Source organism: Rhineura floridana, chromosome 3, assembly GCF_030035675.1.
Source record: "Rhineura floridana isolate rRhiFlo1 chromosome 3, rRhiFlo1.hap2, whole genome shotgun sequence".
In the NCBI taxonomy this organism is placed as follows: domain Eukaryota; kingdom Metazoa; phylum Chordata; class Lepidosauria; order Squamata; family Rhineuridae; genus Rhineura; species Rhineura floridana.
Genome location: NC_084482.1, coordinates 106,378,800 through 106,398,464, shown reverse-complemented (window position 1 = coordinate 106,398,464; position 19,665 = coordinate 106,378,800). Strand labels below are relative to the sequence as shown.

At 43.8% G+C, this 19,665-nt stretch overlaps 1 protein-coding gene across 12 annotated transcripts in view; it reads right to left on the bottom strand.

Annotated features, from left to right (window-relative positions):
- Nucleotides 1–19,665, bottom strand: part of SPOCK1 (SPARC (osteonectin), cwcv and kazal like domains proteoglycan 1) — an 872,143-nt gene that overhangs the window by 416,361 nt on the left and 436,117 nt on the right. For 2 of the 12 annotated variants that reach the window (XM_061617202.1, XM_061617203.1), the window contains one exon: nt 19,034–19,086. The exons of the other annotated variants lie outside the window; for them this stretch is intronic. In XM_061617202.1, coding sequence (XP_061473186.1) covers nt 19,034–19,058 — 25 coding nt within the window. In that variant the 5' untranslated portion in view covers nt 19,059–19,086. The remainder of the gene's footprint in view (nt 1–19,033; nt 19,087–19,665) is intronic. 12 annotated transcript variants of the gene reach the window in all.

The following is a 19,665-nucleotide window of genomic DNA, read 5'->3' as shown; positions in this document are numbered from 1 at the left end:
GGGGTTGCACTCCCCCTGAAGGAGCAGATTCGTAGCTTGGGGGTTCTCCTAGAACCATCTCTGTCACTTGAGGCTCAGTGGCACGGAGTGCCTTCTACCAACTTCGGTTGGTGGCCCAACTACGTCCCTATCTGGACAGGGATAACCTGGCTTCAGTTGCCCATGCTCTGGTAACCTCAAAATTAGATTACTGCAATGCACTCTACATGGAGCTGCCTTTGAAGACGGTTCGGAAACTGCAGCTTGTGCAAAATGCAGCGGCTAGATTGGTAACAGGGACCAGATGGTCCGAACATATAAAACCGATTCTGGCCCGCTTGCATTGGCTGCCTGTATGTTTCCAAGCTCGATTCAAGGTGCTGGTTTTGACCTATAAAGCCTTACATGGCTTGGGACCACAGTACCTGATGGAACGCCTCTCCTGATACGAACCCACCCGTACACTATATTCAGGATCAAAGGCCCTCCTCTGGGTGCCTACTCCAAGGGAAGCTCGGAGGGTAGCAACAAGGGAGAGGGCCTTCTCAGCCCCCAAATTATGGAATGATGTTGTTGACGAGGTGCGCCTGGTGCCAACACTGTTATCTTTTTGGCGCCAGGTCAAGACTTTCCTCTTCTCCCAGGCATTTTAGCATGTGTTTTAAATTGTTTTTATATTGTTTTAAATTTTAAAATTGTGTTTTAAATTGTTTTTAAAATATGTGTTTTAAATTGTATATTTGTTTTAATGTTTTTGATTACTGTAAACTGCCCAGAGAGCTTCGGCTATGGAGCGGTATACAAGTGCAATAAATAAATAAATAAATAAACCAGCACCTTGAATTGGGCCTAGAAATAAACCAGCAGCCAGTGCAAATGTAACAAGACTGGTGTGACAGCATCTAACCTGGCTGCCACTTTTTGTGCAAACTGTGGTTTCAAGGGCAGACCCTTGTAAAGTGTGTTGCAATAATCTAATCTGAGTATTACTAAACTGCAGTGCTCAGACCTACTTTCCTCAGCAACAGATACTTCTGATGTACCAGCTGTGCTTTGGCAAAGGCACTCCTAGCCTCAGCAGCTACCAGGCCATTCAGAAGCAGTGGTGGATCCAGGGGCACCCCCAAGCTGCAAACTTGGGATTTCAGGGAAAGTACAACCCCATCCAAAGCAGTGTGCATCCCAGGTCACAATTTCTACTGAGTTTCAGAATAAGCATCTGGTTTAATATGAGTTATGAGAAACCATTTGAGTGAACAATTTGAATGAGTCATGTAAAGCATTACTTCAGAATTTGAGCACATGATTAATGAATTGTTCATGCTAGTTTACTGGCATGTAAAGCCAGAAAATTTTGATTAACCTCAATATGATTAGGCTGTTTGAAGCACAAGGGCTCGTCTTAAATAGTGTGTGTTTTGTAGTGTGAACATTTTCACTGTAAAATGACTTTCTGGAGTTTCTGACCAGGCATCAGTAAGTTTCCAATGAAACTATTTAAGTAATGATCCCTCTCCCACCATATATATTGCATGTATAAAAACAAATTTAAGCCATTTTTGAACCATAACAGGAAACATGTCAATCTTTCACAAGCATTATTCCTTGTGGAAGTGTAACTTAAGAGTACTATTGTGAAGATGCATCATAAAAAGATCACATCAATAAACAAAGCCACTGCAGGGTTTGCACTGATATACAGAACCTAATGAGGGAATTCTTCTTTCTGTTCCTCATAACAGTATCAATTTCATGCCCTGTAGTTTTTAAAATGAGCCACAAATCTCTATGATTTGTTTTTTTCCCCATCATCTGCAAGATTACTACAGTACGTATAGTCTACAGTTTAAGGTGAATTGTCAGCTGGGGAACAAGGCTTCTTAGCAAGTATAATAGACTCTCCAACAGCACAGTCATTATAGTTATTTACCTATTGCCAAGAAGAGTTTGGCTCTAGCTGAGAAGATTCTGTGGTATACTCTCCACCAAAAAACAATGTGAAAGATGGCATATATTCTGACCAAAGCACTGTTTTTTCTTGATTTGTTTACATCATGGGAGTTTTTTAAATCTACAATGCAGACTGGGAAATGCTTTTCAAACACAACCTACAGCTAGTGACAAATGTCAAGTTGTCTAAGTTTCTGGAGAATAATTTGGAATGGAGAAATTCAGGAACATGGTTGTTATAACAAAAGATTTTCCAAGATGCTCACTTTGTCTGCCAACCGCCTACCCCCAAACACAGACACACCAGCCCCCCCCCAAAACACACACACACTGCAGGCACTCCCAAACACACTCCAGGCAACTCCAAACACACACACATAAATCTGAAACACACACATGTGCAAATGCACCCCTCAGGCACTTGCAAGTGCCTCTAGGCGTTGGTGCGCACTGGCCACCATGCGCTCACTAACACTCCTCTCCTGGTCCTGCACTGTGTCATTGCCCCCACTCCACACTGCTGCTTCCCCTATGACAAATGGCACTGCTGTGGAGCTCTGTGCAGCGTGCCTAGGCTGCCTCCCTACCTAGGGCATTTACCTGTGTCCCACCCAGGATGCTGCCATCATTGCCACTTGCCCCTCCAGTCACTCCCCCCCCGGCCGCTTGCCTGCTTGCTCCACAATCGCCTGCCCCACAGCTGCCCACTCACTTGGTTGTCCACCCCCTACCAGCCAGCCATCCTCCCTTCCAACCTTCCTTCCCTCATGCCTTCACCTCACTTGCTGCCCTGCTGCCACACCGTGCCCCCACGTGACACTACATGGCAGCTTAGGAAAATATTATATAGTTAGATAGAACCTTATGTGGTATTGTGGCATCAGAATACGGGCACACTTACAATGAGATTTGGAGGTATGGGCTGGAGCATGGAGCATGCCAACCATATGGAATATCAATGCAGATGCTTTTTGACATCTGTTATATGCCCTGTTGCATTTATATCCTCATGTGCAGGGGCTTTCCATTTATATTTATTATGGCAGAATATATGTTTCATGTAAATAGCTACTTCCCTTTTCATTGATATAGCTTCTTAATCCATCCTTCCCCCGATGTGGTAATACTAGAAGAGTGCTTAAAAGTTTTCAGCTTGAACCCAAGAAAAGTAAAATTATAATTCAAGCATCCACTACAGATTATATCTCAATATTCTCTCTACCTCATTCAGTCCCACCAATTCAAGTGATCAGTAAAGTGGAATGTATACCTGATCAAGAAGTGTTGCCCCAGAGAACCACACATATTACACTCTTGACACCTCATCTGAGGAAGGCCCTAAGATCCTTACTGGAATTAACCCCCCTGCAATACCTCTTTGCCAATTCCACCCACCCCAGTCCACTTACACAATTGTCTGCCAATCTACCTCTGCCACAGAGCTGACATTTCCATGCCACCTGCTAGATTCTTCATTTTGGCAGCCATCTGTAGATCAGTTAGCCCTTTGCAGACTCAAGAAAGTTAGAAGACTGTAGGCAAGACAAGCTCCATATGTTTGAGGAGGCCTGGGGAAAGATGCCCTCCTTCATGGGCTTATCAGACACTGATAGGTGGGGGTGATAGAGGAGTGCCACCTACAGTACTCTGGGCCCTGTGGCACATTTAGATGTTTTATGTTTGCTTCTTGGTGGGGATAGTCAGCAGAGGAAAAGTATTGACCCTTGCACTACTCTGGGTCCTCTGGCTTACTTTTGCCATCACAACCCACCCAGAATATCACAGTCATAGGTGTTCCTTCACTGGCAGAGGTGTTCCTCTCTGTTGCTGTCCTGCCTGGGTATAGCATGCCACAGCCGTAATCTTCCCTCTTCTCAGTGCTTCTGGGCCATGTCCCTGTTATATACATTGGGGTTTAGCCTAGAGGCATTGGAAATGAGGGGACAGCTGCGGCAGCTGTATCTGCCTCACCCAGCACCTCTGTGAAGTGTTCAGTTAATTAAACTGTTGTTTACTAAAAGGAGAAGAGGATGTCAGCGTAGGTGGAAAGCCACTGTGGGCACTGCCCTGGAGCCTGCAGGCCACAGCATTTGCCTGACTGTGCTGCATTCTGATGATGGGTCTGGACATGGTCAACATGAGGCATAGGCTTGCTGCTTTGGATAAGGATTATATAAAGTGGTAGGTGAGAAGCAGTGGCGACTGGTGGCTCTATGTCAGTGGGGCAGTGGAATCCATTCTGGGTTTTAGTCCAAACTTGCAAGGAGCTGTCCAAGCTACTTCAGCACCTTAGACAGTTCCGTGAAAGTCTGGACTAAAGCTCAGAGCAGATTCCACTGCCCCACTGACATGGAGCCACCAGCCGCCAATGGTGAGAAGAAAATTCTGCATGCACAAGTTTATGGACCAAGCTAATTAAATTCCAATGTAAGCATATTTCTGCATTATTGATGCAATGCTAAACCTTGTGGATGTAATAATGATTCATACCATGTATTACCATGATCACAAAAGGGAACCGGTGAAGCATAGGACACAGAGAACTAGACAGAGGTCCACTTTCACATTTGTGTTCGAAACTGATGAGTTAAAGTGTTTCTTGGGAAAGAGATATTAACATGTAAGTTCAATGTAGTTGCTTGAGCAAAGATTGATGAACAATGTAGTATCAAGAATCCCAAAGGAATGTGAATGTAAGAAACACCAATTTAAGGATGCTTTGAATATAGTGCACTTATGCAATTTTAAACTCTGGATTTACTGGTTTAATGAGGGAGGGGCTATTTAGATAGAAATGTGTGTTACTTCAAAATGTGGTAAGCCAGCCGTTCTGGATTTGGAGCCTTCCTACTCATTCTGCTAAATGGGAATCTTGACTTCTGCCTTGAGGGCACCACCAACTTTGAACTAAAACAGGATGGAGAACATTCTTTTCTCATTTAAACAAAACCATTATTCTATTATTTTAACTTTTTACATTAAATTTTTCAAGTAGAGTTCCAAGCCAGTCACAATGTTTTGAACAGCCCTGGTCTCTCCCTTCCCCAACTAATACGTATAGCAAAATCAAAGACTGAAAGAACTCTTTTAATGAGTTAAAACACCCAACAAGATAGCTTATTTCATTGATTACGCCAATCAATCTTGCTGGCTAGTTTGACCTTTTTGCTATTGTGACTGATCATTTTATATACGGATGTACTTCCATACAGACATAAAATGAATTCCTTCTCTTCTCTATTGTTCAGGGCAACAGGTGCTTTATTTTATCATTCTGCAGGCAGCAACTTGAATCAGTACCAGCAGCCTCTGCAGCACAGAATTGTGGAAATGCTATTCATGGCTAAGTAGTCTTGAAACATGGCTGTTTATAGCCAGTCTTAAAAAGGCTTAGTGATATTGCCAAAGGGGTATGCATGGTGGGGAAGAGATGGGAGTTGGCAATTTGATCAAAATGAAAATTAGAGCAGGACAGTTAATGTAATGTAAAGTGACAGCACCAAACAATATGACAGCCTATATAAGCCTTCAGACAAGAAATATCAGTTCATCTATCACAAATAACTAAAATTCCTAAGGCAAATCTGCAACAGGGAAGACAGATATGAGATAATTAAACAGCCACCAACATATGTCTTGTTACTTGTAAATGATTTAGAGCCCCACATACTGTGTTTCACTGACTTAAGCTGGTGAGCCACCATTTCAAAATGGGATGTCAGAGAATGGAAAATTTTTAAGTGCTTAAACAATTAGAGGAAGAGCATGGCATCAACACAATTGATCATGCAAAGTGACTGTAATCACTTCCTCTCTTATACTTAAAAAGAGTGTGTCTGTTACGTATTACACAGCACTTTCTTTTGTAAACAGCACTCTGCTTTCGTTACATATATCTAATGCACATAAAACCAGAGATAATTCAGAAACATTCTGTCTGGCTACACAAGGCACTGTGATTCAGTTCCCATTACTAACCCAATACGCTAACCATGCAGCAATCCATACACACATTCCCAGTTGTCAGGTCCAGGATGTGACTCAGGAACCAGACCAGCGGTTGTAGTTAATTCGTGTTTTATTAGGGTAATGTCCAAACAAAGACTGCGTTTTCTCATGAAGCAATACAGGGATACAGGTCCTGCGGCATTGGGAGAAAGTTGACAGAACAAGGGACTTCTTCCCGCCTGTTCTTTAAGAAGGGGCCAAACGGGCGCGCAATCTTTCGCTCCTCCTTAACTGCCCCTCAGGTACTGCCCGCCTTCCCCCCCTTCTCTCCTGTCTTTTCAGCTGTCTGCGTGTGCGCGGTGAGGGGGGAAGCATCACCCCCTCCTCTTCTGAAGTTTCCGATTCCAGGATGGGGGATAGGGGAGGGGCTGATGGTAAACTGCCTCCCCGCTTTTCGGCTGTGAGCAGCCCTCCCTCTTCCCCCTCTTGCTCTGAGCCTGAAAGAGGGGGAGGAGTGAGAATGTCCAGGGAGGGCTCAGGCTCCCCGTTGCTAAGCGACCTTATCACTGGCAGTTTCTCTGTTTCGTCTTCGCTCCAAAGGGGGAAAGTTCCTCCCCCTTCCCTCTGCCATCCATCCGAATACTCTTCTCCCAACTCTCCAGGATCCAGCTCCCCGGGATTGGGACCCCAGCTCTGCCTTCCGACACCATCCCCCTCCCAGGCTGTGCCCCCCTCCCCTTGTCTGGCTTGGGACGGTGGGGAAAACGTTGATGGAAAAGTTTTACCAAATCTGGAGCATGCACATCAGCTGCATCTTCCCATGATCTGTCAGCCACCCCATAGCCTTTCCAGTGAATCAAGTACTGCAGCCTGTGGCGTCTGATCCTGGAATCTAAGATCTCCTCAACTTCAAACTCAAGCTGCTCATTTATCAGGAGTGGAGCTCCGGGAGGTTCCTCCGGCCGTAACTCACTGGGAGGGGCAGCTTTTGTTAAGAGGGATCGATGGAACACAGGATGTATTTTAAACGTGTCAGGCAGCTTCAGTCGGTACGCCATGGGATTAATTTGAGTTTCTATTTCGAAAGGACCCACCCTCTTGTCTTGTAATTTTCTACATTTGCCCGGCATCTGGAGGAAGCGGGTGGACAGCCATACCTGGTCTCCCGGTTGAAGGGGGGGGCTCCTTCCTGTGCAGGTCAGCAACTCGCTTGTACTCCGTTTTGGCTTCGTTTAACTGCTGTTTCAGTGTCTGTTGCGCCGCTTGCAATTCCTTAAGGAAGTTCTCAGCTGCCGGTACCAGCATTCCTTCTGAGCTGCTTGGAAAGACTTTAGGATGGAATCCATAATTAGCGAAGAACGGGGTTTGTTGAGTGCTGGAGTGCAGAGAATTGTTGTAGGCGAACTCTGCAAAATGCAAATATGATACCCAGTCAGTCTGTTGATAGGACACATAACTTCGTAAATATCTTTCCAAAACGGCGTCCAAGCGTTCCGTCTGCCCATCTGTCTGGGGGTGATGGGCAGAGGAGAGTTTTAATTCCGTCTGCAACTGTTTCCACATTGCTCTCCAAAATTTGGCTGTGAACTGAGTTCCTCGGTCCGAGACTACGCTGTTTGGCAATCCATGCAGCCGGTAGACTTCTTTGATGAATAACTTAGCCGTTTCTTTAGCCTCTAAGGCCCCTGCACAAGGAAGAAAATGCGCCATTTTAGTAAGTAGATCTACCACTACTAAGATGGCTGTCATTCCTTGGGACTTGGGTAGATCAGTTATAAAACCCATGGAGAGGTCCTTCCAGGGTTCGTGTGGGACAAGTAACGGTTGTAACAGTCCTGCTGGTTTTCCTGTTTGTGTTTTTGTCCACAGACAGACAGAGCAGGACTTTACATAGCTTTCAATATCCCGATGCATTTTAGGCCACCAGAAGTCCTTGGCCACGTTCTGAATGGTCTTGTAAATCCCAAAGTGTCCCGCTGTGATGGAATCATGGCACTGGCGTAGGATTCTGAGCCTTAATTCCCCTTCTGGCACATATCTGGCTGTTTTGAACCATAATAGCCCATTTCTCCAGTGAAAGGTTACTTCTGAGTCTTGACCTTGTCCCATCTCCTGCCGATATTCTAGCATGTCTGCATCTTCTTGTTGTGCCTTTTTGAGTTCCTCTTCCCATGAAGGCTGGCATGATCCCAACATTAATTTCTCTGGCGGGATCACGTACTGAGGCTGGTCCTCAGATTCACTTTCTTTGTATTGTGGCTGTCTGGATAAGGCATCCGCTCTCTGGTTTTTGGCTTGGGCATGGTAAGTAATCTTGAAGTTAAACCTAGTGAAGAACTGGGACCATCTTATCTGTCTCTGGTTCAGCTTTCTGGCTGTTTGGAGGCTTTCAAGATTCTTGTGGTCGGAGCGCACTTCAATCTGATGAGAGGCCCCCTCTAGGTATTGTCTCCAGTTTTCAAAAGAATCCTTGATGGCCAGCAGTTCGTTCTCTCATACCGTGTAGTTCTTCTCTGCAGGCTTTAACTTCCGAGAGAAGTACGCGCAGGGGTGCAGCTCCTTCCCTTCTTGGTCTAATTGCAGAAGGACCCCCCCGATGGCAAAATCAGAAGCATCTGCTTCCATGATGAAAGGGCGGGTCGGGTCAGCAAAGCGCAGAATGGGCTCGGAAGCGAACCTTCTCTTCAGCTCCTCAAAGGCCTTGGTGGCATTCTCTGTCCATTGAAACTTCTTCTTTCCCCTTAAGCAGTCAGTCAGAGGAGCTGTTAATTTGGAAAACCCTGGAATGAACTTTCTGTAATAGTTGGCAAACCCTAGGAACTGTTGTACATCCTTTTTGGTATTAGGCAGGCCCCAGTACAATATACAACTTACTTTCCCTGGGTCCATCTCCACTCCTTCTGCTGAGATTCGGTACCCAAGGAAGTCCAAAGACTGGAGGTCAAATCCACATTTCTCTAACTTGGCATACAAGTGATTCTCTCTCAGTCTCTTCAGCACTGTTTTCACATGCTGATCATGGTCTTCCTGGTTCTTTGAGAACATCAGGATATCATCTAAGTAACAGATTACATACGTGTCCAACAGGTCTCTAAACACGTCGTTCATGAACTTTTCAAAAACTCCTGGACTTCCACAAAGTCCGAACGGCATGACCAGGTACTCAAGCTGCCCATAAGCGGTCAAGAATCCCGTTTTCCATTCATCTCCCTCCTTCATTCTGATCAGATTGTAGGCTCCCCTCAAATCCAGCTTCGTGAAGATTTTTGCGGAGCGCAGTCGATCCAGGTACTCTGAGATCAGGGGCAGCGGGTAGCTGTTAGGGATGGTGATCTGGTTCAATGCACGATAGTCGTTACAAGGTCTGAGTTCCCCCCCTTCTTCTTCACAAACAATAGTGGCGCTCCAGCAGGGGACTGTGAGGGGCGTATGAATCCTCGCCTCAGGTTTTTATCCAGGAATTCCTTCAGGGCCTCCCTCTCAGTTTACCATCAGCCCCTCCCCTATCCCCCATCCTGGAATCGGAAACTTCAGAAGAGGAGGGGGTGATGCTTCCCCCCTCACCGCGCACACGCAGACAGCAGAAAAGACAGGAGAGAAGGGGGGGAAGGCGGGCAGTACCTGAGGGGCAGTTAAGGAGGAGTGAAAGATTGCGCGCCCGTTTGGCCCCTTCTTAAAGAACAGGTGGGAAGAAGTCCCTTGCTCTGTCAACTTTCTCCCAATGCCGCAGGACCTGTATCCCTGTATTGCTTCATGAGAAAACGCAGTCTTTGTTTGGACATTACCCTAATAAAACACGAATTAACTACAGCCCTTGGTCTGGTTCCTGAGTCACATCCTGGGCCTGACAGCTTGACAGAGCCACCTAAATCACCCTCAACGCTCTCTTCACTTGACTGGGACAAGATGTCAAAGGGAGCAGCGGGGGGGACGAACCCCACTTCTGAGACGGAAGAAGTGAAACTCTTGAGGACTAAGGTAGCTGATTTGCAGATGGATGTTCAAGCCCTGCTAGCAGCAGTCAAGGCGCTGAAGATGGATAATCAAACCTTGAAGGCCACGATAGACCAGATGCGAACAGCCCCTCCAGCTGCCGCAGTAAAGGTCCCCATTGGACTGCCCCCAAAATACGCGGGACAAAGTGATCAGTTGGCAACTTTCGTGGCTCAATGTGAGTTATATCTGGATGTCAGGCACACGGAATTTCCAGACGATGGGGCTAAAGTAGCCTTCGTGATTAGCCTCCTGGAGGGAGAAGCTGCAAAATGGGTGACTCCATATCTCGTGAGAAAGGATACTGTCTTAAGAAGGTACAGAGGATTTATACAGGAGATGACCGAGATGTTCCAAGATCCGCAAAGAGCTGAAAGAGTAGCGCGGCAACTAGGCGCTCTGAAGCAAGCTAAAGGGACTGTTTCTGAGTACACTAACTCAAAAAGGCACAACAAGAAGATGCAGACATGCTAAAATATCAGCAGGAGACGGGACAAGGTCAAGACTCAGAAGTAACATTTCACTGGAGAAATGCACTGTTATGGTTCAAAACCGCCAGATATGTGCCAGAAGGGGAATTAAGGCTCAGAATCCTACACCAGTGCCATGATTCCATCACAGCGGGACACTTTGGGATTTACAAGACCATTCAGAACGTGGCCAAGGACTTCTGGTGGCCTAAAATGCGTCGGGATATTGAAAGCTATGTAAAGTCCTGCTCTGTCTGTCTGCGGACAAAAACACAAACAGGAAAACCAGCAGGACTGTTACAACCGTTACCTGTCCCACACGAACCCTGGAAGGACCTCTCCATGGATTTTATAACTGATCTACCCAAGTCCCAAGGAATGACAGCCATCTTAGTAGTGGTAGATCTACTTACTAAAATGGCGCATTTTCTTCCTTGTGCAGGGGCCTTAGAGGCTAAAGAAACGGCCAAGTTATTCATCAAAGAAGTCTACCGGCTGCATGGATTGCCAAACAGCGTAGTCTCAGACCGAGGAACTCAGTTCACAGCCAAATTTTGAAGAGCAATGTGGAAACAGTTGCAGACGGAATTAAAACTCTCCTCCGCCCATCACCCCCAGACAGATGGGCAGACGGAACGCTTGGACGCCGTTTTGGAAAGATATTTACAAAGTTATGTGTCCTATCAACAGACTGACTGGGTATCATATTTGCATTTTGCAGAGTTCGCCTACAACAATTCTCTGCACTCCAGCACTCAACAAACCCCGTTCTTCGCTAATTATGGATTCCATCCTAAAGTCTTTCCAAGCAGCTCAGAAGGAATGCTGGTACCGGCAGCTGAGAACTTCCTTAAGGAATTGCAAGCGGTGCAACAGACACTGAAACAGCAGTTAAACGAAGCCAAAACGGAGTACAAGCGAGTTGCTGACCTGCACAGGAAGGAGCCCCCCCCCCTTCAACCGGGAGACCAGGTATGGCTGTCTACCCGCTTCCTCCAGATGCCGGGCAAATGTAGAAAATTACAAGACAAGAGGGTGGGTCCTTTCGAAATAGAAACTCAAATTAATCCCGTGGCGTACCGACTGAAGCTACCTGACACGTTTAAAATACATCCTGTGTTTCATCGATCCCTCTTAACAAAAGCTGCCCCTCCCAGTGAGTTGCGGCCGGAGGAGCCTCCCGGAGCTCCACTCCTGATAAATGAGCAGCTTGAGTTTGAAGTTGAGGAAATCTTAGATTCCAGGATCAGACGCCACAAGCTGCAGTACTTGATTCACTGGAAAGGCTATGGAGTGGCTGACAGATCATGGGAAGATGCAGCTGATGTGCATGCTCCAGATTTGGTAAAACTTTTCCATCAACGTTTTCCCCACCGCCCCAAGCCAGACAGGGGGAGGGGGGCACAGCTTGGGAGGGGGGATGGTGTCGAGAGGCAGAGCTGGGGTCCCGGGGGTCCCGGGGAGTTGGGAGAAGAGGATTCAGATGGATGGCAGAGGGAAGGGGGAGGAACTTACCCCCTTTGGAGTGAAGACGAAACAGAGGAAATGCCAGTGATAGGGTCGCCTAGCAACGGGGAGCCTGAGAGCTCTGGAGTTTCGGAATCCTCCCTGGACATTCCCACGCCCCCCTTCTCCGCAGCTCAGAGCAAGAGGGAGGGCTGACCACAGCAGAAAAGCGGAGAGACAGTTTACCATCAGCCCCTTCCCTATCCCCCATAGTGGAATCGGAAACCTCAGAAGAGGAGGGGGTGATGCTTCCCCCCTCACCGCGCAAACGTAGACAACTGAAAAGGCAGGAGAGAAGGGGGGGAAGGCGGGCAGTACCTGAGGGGCAGTTAAGGAGGAGCGAAAGGTTGCACGCCTGTTTGGCCCCTTCTTAAAGAACAGGCGGGAAGCAGCCCCTTGCTCTGTCAACTTTCTTCCAATGCCGCAGGACCTGTATCCCTGTATTGCTTCATGAGAAGACGCAGTCTTTGTTTGGACATTACCCTAATAAAACACAAATTACTTACAACCTCTGGTCTGGTTCCTGAGTCTCATCCTGGGCCTGACACTACCTCCCAGATTAAAAAGCAGAAAAATTCACTAACAGGCAAAAAACCTTGGTTTAAGAATGTACCTATAGCCCACAGATATTTCTATCAAACGTTTAAAAGCAGGGAAATTGGGCAGCTATAACGAATGCACCAAGGGAGCAGGAGACCTGACCTCCTCTCTGAGATATTGGACTGCCCTACAAATTTGTCAAAATGCAAACACAATTTGGGTTGGTCTTTCACAATCCAATCCACTTTCTGTATAGCTTGGAAGAATTTGGTAACGTGCCTCTGAACATATGGTGAGTGGTGGCAACACCTGCCATCTCCAAAGATGGAGAATTACATTTTGTATGTTTGTTAGTGTTCTTCTTACTTTGCTTGTTTTCTATGTTGCTACTGTTTCTACAGAGAATCTAACCTAGAAAATTATACGTTGTATTATGATACCTTATAATTAAGGTATTAGTGAATACTTTATTTAGATTTCTTTGCCATACTATTGCAAGGAATCAGGGTTGGTTATAATAATATATCCTTCCCTCATTTGATACTCATTATTACTTTATGAAGCAGGAAACTAATATAAGTTTGGCCAATTTGATTATGTGGCAACCATGGATACCACTAACCCATTTGTTGTTGTTGTTGTTGTTATGTGTCTTCAACTCGATTATGACTTATGGCGACCCTATGAATCAGTGACCTCCAAGAGCATCTGTCATGAACCACCCTGTTCAGATATTGTAAGTTCAGGTCTTTGGTTGCTTTATGGAATCGATCCATCTCTTGTTTAGTCTTCCTCTTTTTCTACTCCCTTCTGTTTTTCCCAGCATGATGGTCTTTTCTAGTAAATCATGTCTTCTCATTATGTGTTCAAAGTATGATAACCTCAGTTTCATCACTTTAGCTTCTAGTGACAGTCCTGGTTTAATTTGTTCTGACACCCAATTATTTGTCTTTTTCACGGTCCATGGTATGTATAAAGCTCTCCTCCAACACCACATTTCAAATGAGTTGATTTTTCTCTTATCCGCTTTTTTCACTGTTCAACTTTCACATCCATACATAGAGATCGGAAATACCATGGTCTGAATGATCCTGACTTTAGTGTTCAGTGTTACATCTTTGCATTTGAGGACATTTTCTAGTTCTCTCATAGCAGCCCTCCCCAGGCCTAGCCTTCTTCTGATTTCTTGACTATTGTCTCCATTTTGGTTAATGACTGCACCAAGGTTTTGATAATCCTTGACAAGTTCAATGTCCTCATTGTCAACTTTAAAGTTACATAAATCTTCTGTTGTCATTACTTTAGTTTTTTCGACGTTCAGCTGTAGTCTTGCTTTTGTGCTTTCCTCTTTAACTTTCATCACCATTCATTTCAAATCATCACTGGTTTCTGCTAGTAGTATGGTATCGTCTGCATATCTTAAGTTATTGGTATTTCTCTGTCCAGTTTTCACACCTCCTTCATCTTGGTCCAATCCGGCTTTACGTATGATATGTTCCGCATATAGCTTAAACAAATAAGGTGATAAAATGCACCTCTGTCTCACACCCTTTTCTATTGGTTTCTCCATATCCTGTCCTTTCGGCAGGCTCTTGTCCAGGATATAGGTTGCGCATCAGGACAATCAGATGCTGAGGCACCCCTATTTCTTTTAAAGCATTCCATAGTTTTTCACGATCTACGCCGTTAAAGGCTTTGCTGTAATCTATAAAGCACAGGGTGATTTTCTTCTGAAATTCTTTGGTCCGTTCCATTATTCAACATATGTTTGTGATATGATCTCTGGCGCCTTTTCCCTTTCTATATCCAGCTTGGACATCTGGCATTTCTCACTCCATATATGGTAAGACCCTTTGTTGTAAAATCTTGAGCATTACTTTACTTGCATGGGATATTAAGGCAATAGTTCGATAATTACTGCATTCCCTGGGATCCCCTTTCTTTGGAATTGGGATGTATATTGAACCAGTAACCCTTATGGACTTCTAATTGCTCCCTGTATGTGCAATAAATGGGAATTAGGAGTAACATACTGCTATTAATATTAATGATGTTACTACTATTTTAACATTCTACATTCTTTACAAAGTATTCTTTTATAGAGAAGTGGGATATAACCCTAATAACAGTAATTGCATTGTTTATGATAGCAGTACACATCAAGTTTGGCACACGCTAGCTATGACTAGAAGCATAGACTAAGCTTTTTAGGCTGCAACATACTGAAAAGGTCCAGAGAAATTTATCCTGTGTCCCATCATGGAGTGAATGCCAGAACCTGGATTTCTCATATCAGGGTCTAAAATCTTTGGGTTTTATCCAGTGCTGTGTGCACATAGTTTGGCTCACACAATGAGATTTCCCTCTCCTTGACTTGTGTGCCCCCCAAATCTGCTCTGGTTTCCATTGCACAAGCGGAACAGTGTTGGACAAAATCCTTCCCTCTGTACCAATAGCGACAGTTACAATGATTACCATTGCTGAATTTACAGTGAATAGTAACCCAAAAGGTTAAAAAAACCCCAACAAAATAATGATTAAAGGTACAAAGTTGGAACAATTATTTTTTATAATATATAAGACCTTGATGTACAGGATTGGCACCCCACAAAACACCCCCCATGTTACAAAAACATAAAATCCTTGTATAAAAGTCTCTGGTGGCTTCAGCTTATTATAACAAGGTGCTGTATTTGGGGGAGGTATGGCTTAGTTTGGTTCTTTATTTCTGTTCTACTGTATAGAAATTTTCTAGAGTTGGGAACATCACCATTAGGGTTGCCACATCAGAAGCATCCCAAAATCTGAGATTTCAGGGGCAGGCCCTAGTGATGTCATGGGTAGGCCCTAGTGATCTCATTAAGCATGATACATTAAGCATTGGTAAGTAAGCATGGTAAGCATGATACGTTAAGTGAAATTCTCTGATTGGAAATTAAGATAGAAATCTTAGCTAATTGAGGGTGTTCGCAGGTCCAGCTGAAGTGACAGGATCATTCCTCCTCACATGCTTAGGGAGCCTAGTGGCACAAGATGGCAGCACAGGCTTCAGCCCCTTAGGGAAACCTCAGCCATCATCTTTGTTAAGGGCACCGCTGTGTTTGCAACCGCAGAACAACTGAGAAAGGTAGGTTAAGCAAGGGAATGGTGGGGTGTGCAATCTGTGGCAGCAATCCTGCCACGAATCATGGAAGGGGAGCGCTGGGGCATGGGGCAGACTTGTGCCCAAGGGGCCTGGCATGTCTGGGGCCGGCCATGCCCAGCACAGAATCATTGGAACTGTAGTTTGTTAAGGGTGGTGGGAACTATAACTGTGAGGGGGAGACTATACTTCCCAGGATTCTTTGGGGTAAATAATGTGCTTTAAATGCAAGCTGAATAAGCTTCATAAGGTTTGCCTGCATATAAATCATTTTAATTAATTTTTGAAATGGCAATCAGCTACAAAGTTTACTTGATGACCATGGGCTACTCACCATCTCTCAGCCTAATCTTTCCCTCAGGGTGAAAACAACAGAGGGAGATCATGATCACCCCAAGGAAGAACGGCACATTTAAAATGTAGAGGAAATGATAATGTATAACTATAGTGTGAAATCAGATACATATCAAAACATAGTATGAATAAATATTTATATATGCATGAATGTCAAAGATGTTTATTATTTACACAACCTGTAAAGGTATTTATAGTGCAGTCCTATGCATGTTTACCCAGAAGCAAGTCCCAATGTATTCAGTGGGTCTTATTCAAAAATGGAAGCAAGCACAAAACTGCAACATCAAATGATAAGGAACTTCACTCAACCCAAAATTCAAAATCATGCCACATTAAGCTGTTCTGCAACTGCTTTATACTTGTTTTATGGTTATTGGATTTTAAATGGTTTTATTTTTTGTTGTGAGCTGCCTTGGTTTCCAACCCTACATCACTGGGATCCATTAGTCTCTGGGGGCAGACCAATTTAATAGGTCCCCCACCCTTGCAGAGGGGAAAAGCCACTGTAAGTCTAAACTTCAGCAAGCAGTGATCTGTCCATGACAGAGGGACTGATGTAAGGCCCCCCACATTCAGATCACCATCTCCATGTCCAGTTGAAAAAACCAAGTCTAGAGTATGCCCTGCTACATGTGTTGGGCCAATGGCATATTGGGACAGTCCCATGGCTGTCCTGGAGACCATGAAATCCTGAGCTGCCCCAGATAAGGTGGCCTCGGCATGGATGTTGACATCCCCCAGAACCAACAGGCTGGGGGATCTCAACAGTACACCCGAGACCACCTCTGTCAGCTCAGCTAGGGAGTCTGTTGGGCAGTGGGGTGGGCAGTACACCAACAGAATCCCCAGTCTGTCCCGCTGACCCAACATAACGTGCAAACACTCCAGACTAGTAGTCACATGGACAGGGTGCTTGCAGAGGGAGATGGAGCTCCTATAGACCATAGCAACCCCCCCAACCCTCAGGTCTATCCTGATGCTGAACCAGCTACCCTGGTGGGCTTAGCTGGGAGAGACTGACTCCTCTCTGCTCACCCACCCAGGTCTCGGTTATACATGCCAGATAGGCTGCCTCATCCACAATTAAAACATGAATCTTGACATTAATGGGATATAACCCCAGTCAATAAGCCCCCACCCCCACGCTTTCCATCCCCTACTATGGAAAACAGGCAATTATTTTGATAACCCTCAAATCTGTATGCTCCTGCTCACAGTATATTCTATAAATTACAGATTATGATCTTGATGTACTGCACAAAGAACAATTTTCCCCATTAATATAAATTGAACTTTCATTTCCAGACAGCTCAGTGTCAGAATGGACAATGTCCAAAGCACCTTCAGCTCCCATTGAAACAGCAGATATATCCAGTACCTCTTCAAGATCTGGCTTTAATTAACAGTGTGTGATCATTTACTTTACTTCACACACATCTCATGCTTTTGCATTCTACATGTATCATAAAGAGGCTTAGCATAATGACTAGGAATAAATTCATTTGAAATATGGAGAATTGTATCACTTAAATATGTAATAACCTGCACCCTAGAACTTTGTTTGGGGAAATAAATATATTTTATTGCACTATATGTTTTTACTGTTTTATTACATTTTATTAATAGAATTTCTAGGCTATAAATATCTTTCCATCATAATTTTTGGTTGATTCTGGAAAAAAATGGAGACTCAATATGCTCCTGCCTGTAGCTATCTTAAGCTCCTGCAAACTGAGGGTATACAGAATGTTCCTACTTATCTTAAACTACCCACACTATAGCTACTCACAGCAAATAATTATTTATTCATTTATTTATAAAAGTGTTCATATACCACCCTCTTGCAAAACATCTGGGTGGTCTACAACAAAATAAAAAAAAACATTTAAGAGCAATACAGAATAATCATAAAATCACTGGCTACTCATGAAAACCTTAGACAACTACATAGGCCTGTCGGCATTAAAAAATCTTCAAGAGACCACCAAACCACAGTGTATGCTCAATTTTAGTACTAACACCAACACCATGCTACCATGGAATCAAAATGCTGTATCTATAATCATAACCAGCATCATGCTTCTTGCATGCTTGGAAACAGAACATCACTTTATATCAGGTCAGTCTTCTTGTCCCTCTTTTCCATTGGTGGCTCTCTCCAGGGTCTTAGGACCCATTGCCTCCCACCTGATCCCTTTAACTTGAGATGCCAGAAACTGAACTTGGAAGTTTCTACATACAAAATATGTGCTTTATCAATGGACTGTAGCCTTTCTCCCCATGCCTGATTTGACATTCTACACAATGACAACAAAGATAGAAAATAAACAACTCCAGGCTAGAAGCCATATGGATCCAGAGATAAGGAAATACCATTTCCTGTGAAATGTGGCTGTTTGTTTTTGTAAAGGGAAAAGCTATGGGGTAACAATGTAAGTTGTTTCAGCTTCCAATAAGCCTCCTGTGTAATATGTGTAATATGTTAAAATTATTGCTCTAGATATCAGTTATTCTTTACACCTATATCCTCTCTTTTTTAAAATTCGACAGTAAAGCTCTACTGCCTTTAATCCATAGTATAATTCATTATAGTGACGAGAGATACTGAATTTCAGAAACTTCACACAGAGGGTAAAATCCAGATACAGCCTTAAAGATTTGAAGCTATCCAGTTTAATGCAATTTAAAAGGCAAATTTAAGAAGCTAACACACCTGTGCTATTACATGGTAAAATACTCTTCACAATGTTTCTGGGCAGGACTGCTACTGGTAATGGAAACAGGCATTTCAATAACACACTTAGATGAAATTATCTTAGCCTTGTAAAATGAGCTTTCAAATTGCTCACTGATAATTTGCAAAGGAGACCAGGAGGGGTGCAATATATTTAGTTCTATCCTTTCCCCCTCCTCTACTCTTCAAAACTGGATGAAAAGAATAAAGTGCTTAGATTTTTCTTGAAATACAATAGAAGATTTCATTATCCCACTTGTTTTGCCAGAAGAATGTATTATCTGCATGTATTCCTTTTGTCCCTGTATAAATGTCTCTGCTCTTCAAAATTTAAATAGGAAATAAAGGAGGCAACTGTTCTTTGCCCATGGTATAACTGATAAACTGACAATTTAATTGATAGAATGAACTTACCTTCATTTATCATATCATCAGTCATCAAGGAAAATTGTTTCTTATTCCATTACCTGTTAATGACAGAGTAAACTAGAAGGTGGTAATCATATCACAGGCTAGCTACTGGTACTCTCTGTTTAACAAACTCTGAAACTATAATTGACAGAGTGGGAGTTGATATATAATATTCTGCAGAAGCATTAGAAGAACGTTTACTAAAGCAGTGGCAGTGAAACTTACTGATAATAAAATAAGGCCTAGAGGAGAAAAAAAATCAGGATGAGTTCAGTCAGTTCCTGTATTAATATGCATTAGCTGATAAGTCAAAGGTAAATACTAACAAAATTTCCATGCTATCTCTGCTGCCATGAAGTGAATCCAATTACAGACAGGTTGGCTGTATTACCTTTACGGCTGAGACTAGGAACATATAGGCATTTCATTTACCTTGCAGCTTAGATAATGTTGGTAAGGTGCTTTCTTCCCTCGGATAGGCTCATTGTCATAAGGTATGAAAAATGCACACCGAATTATTGATAACTTTATTTATTTATAAGATTTCTTACCTGCCCTGTACCGTAAGCTAGTTACAACAGTAGAATATACAATTATAAAATAGATTACAAAACAGCTAAAAAAGTTTAAAATGG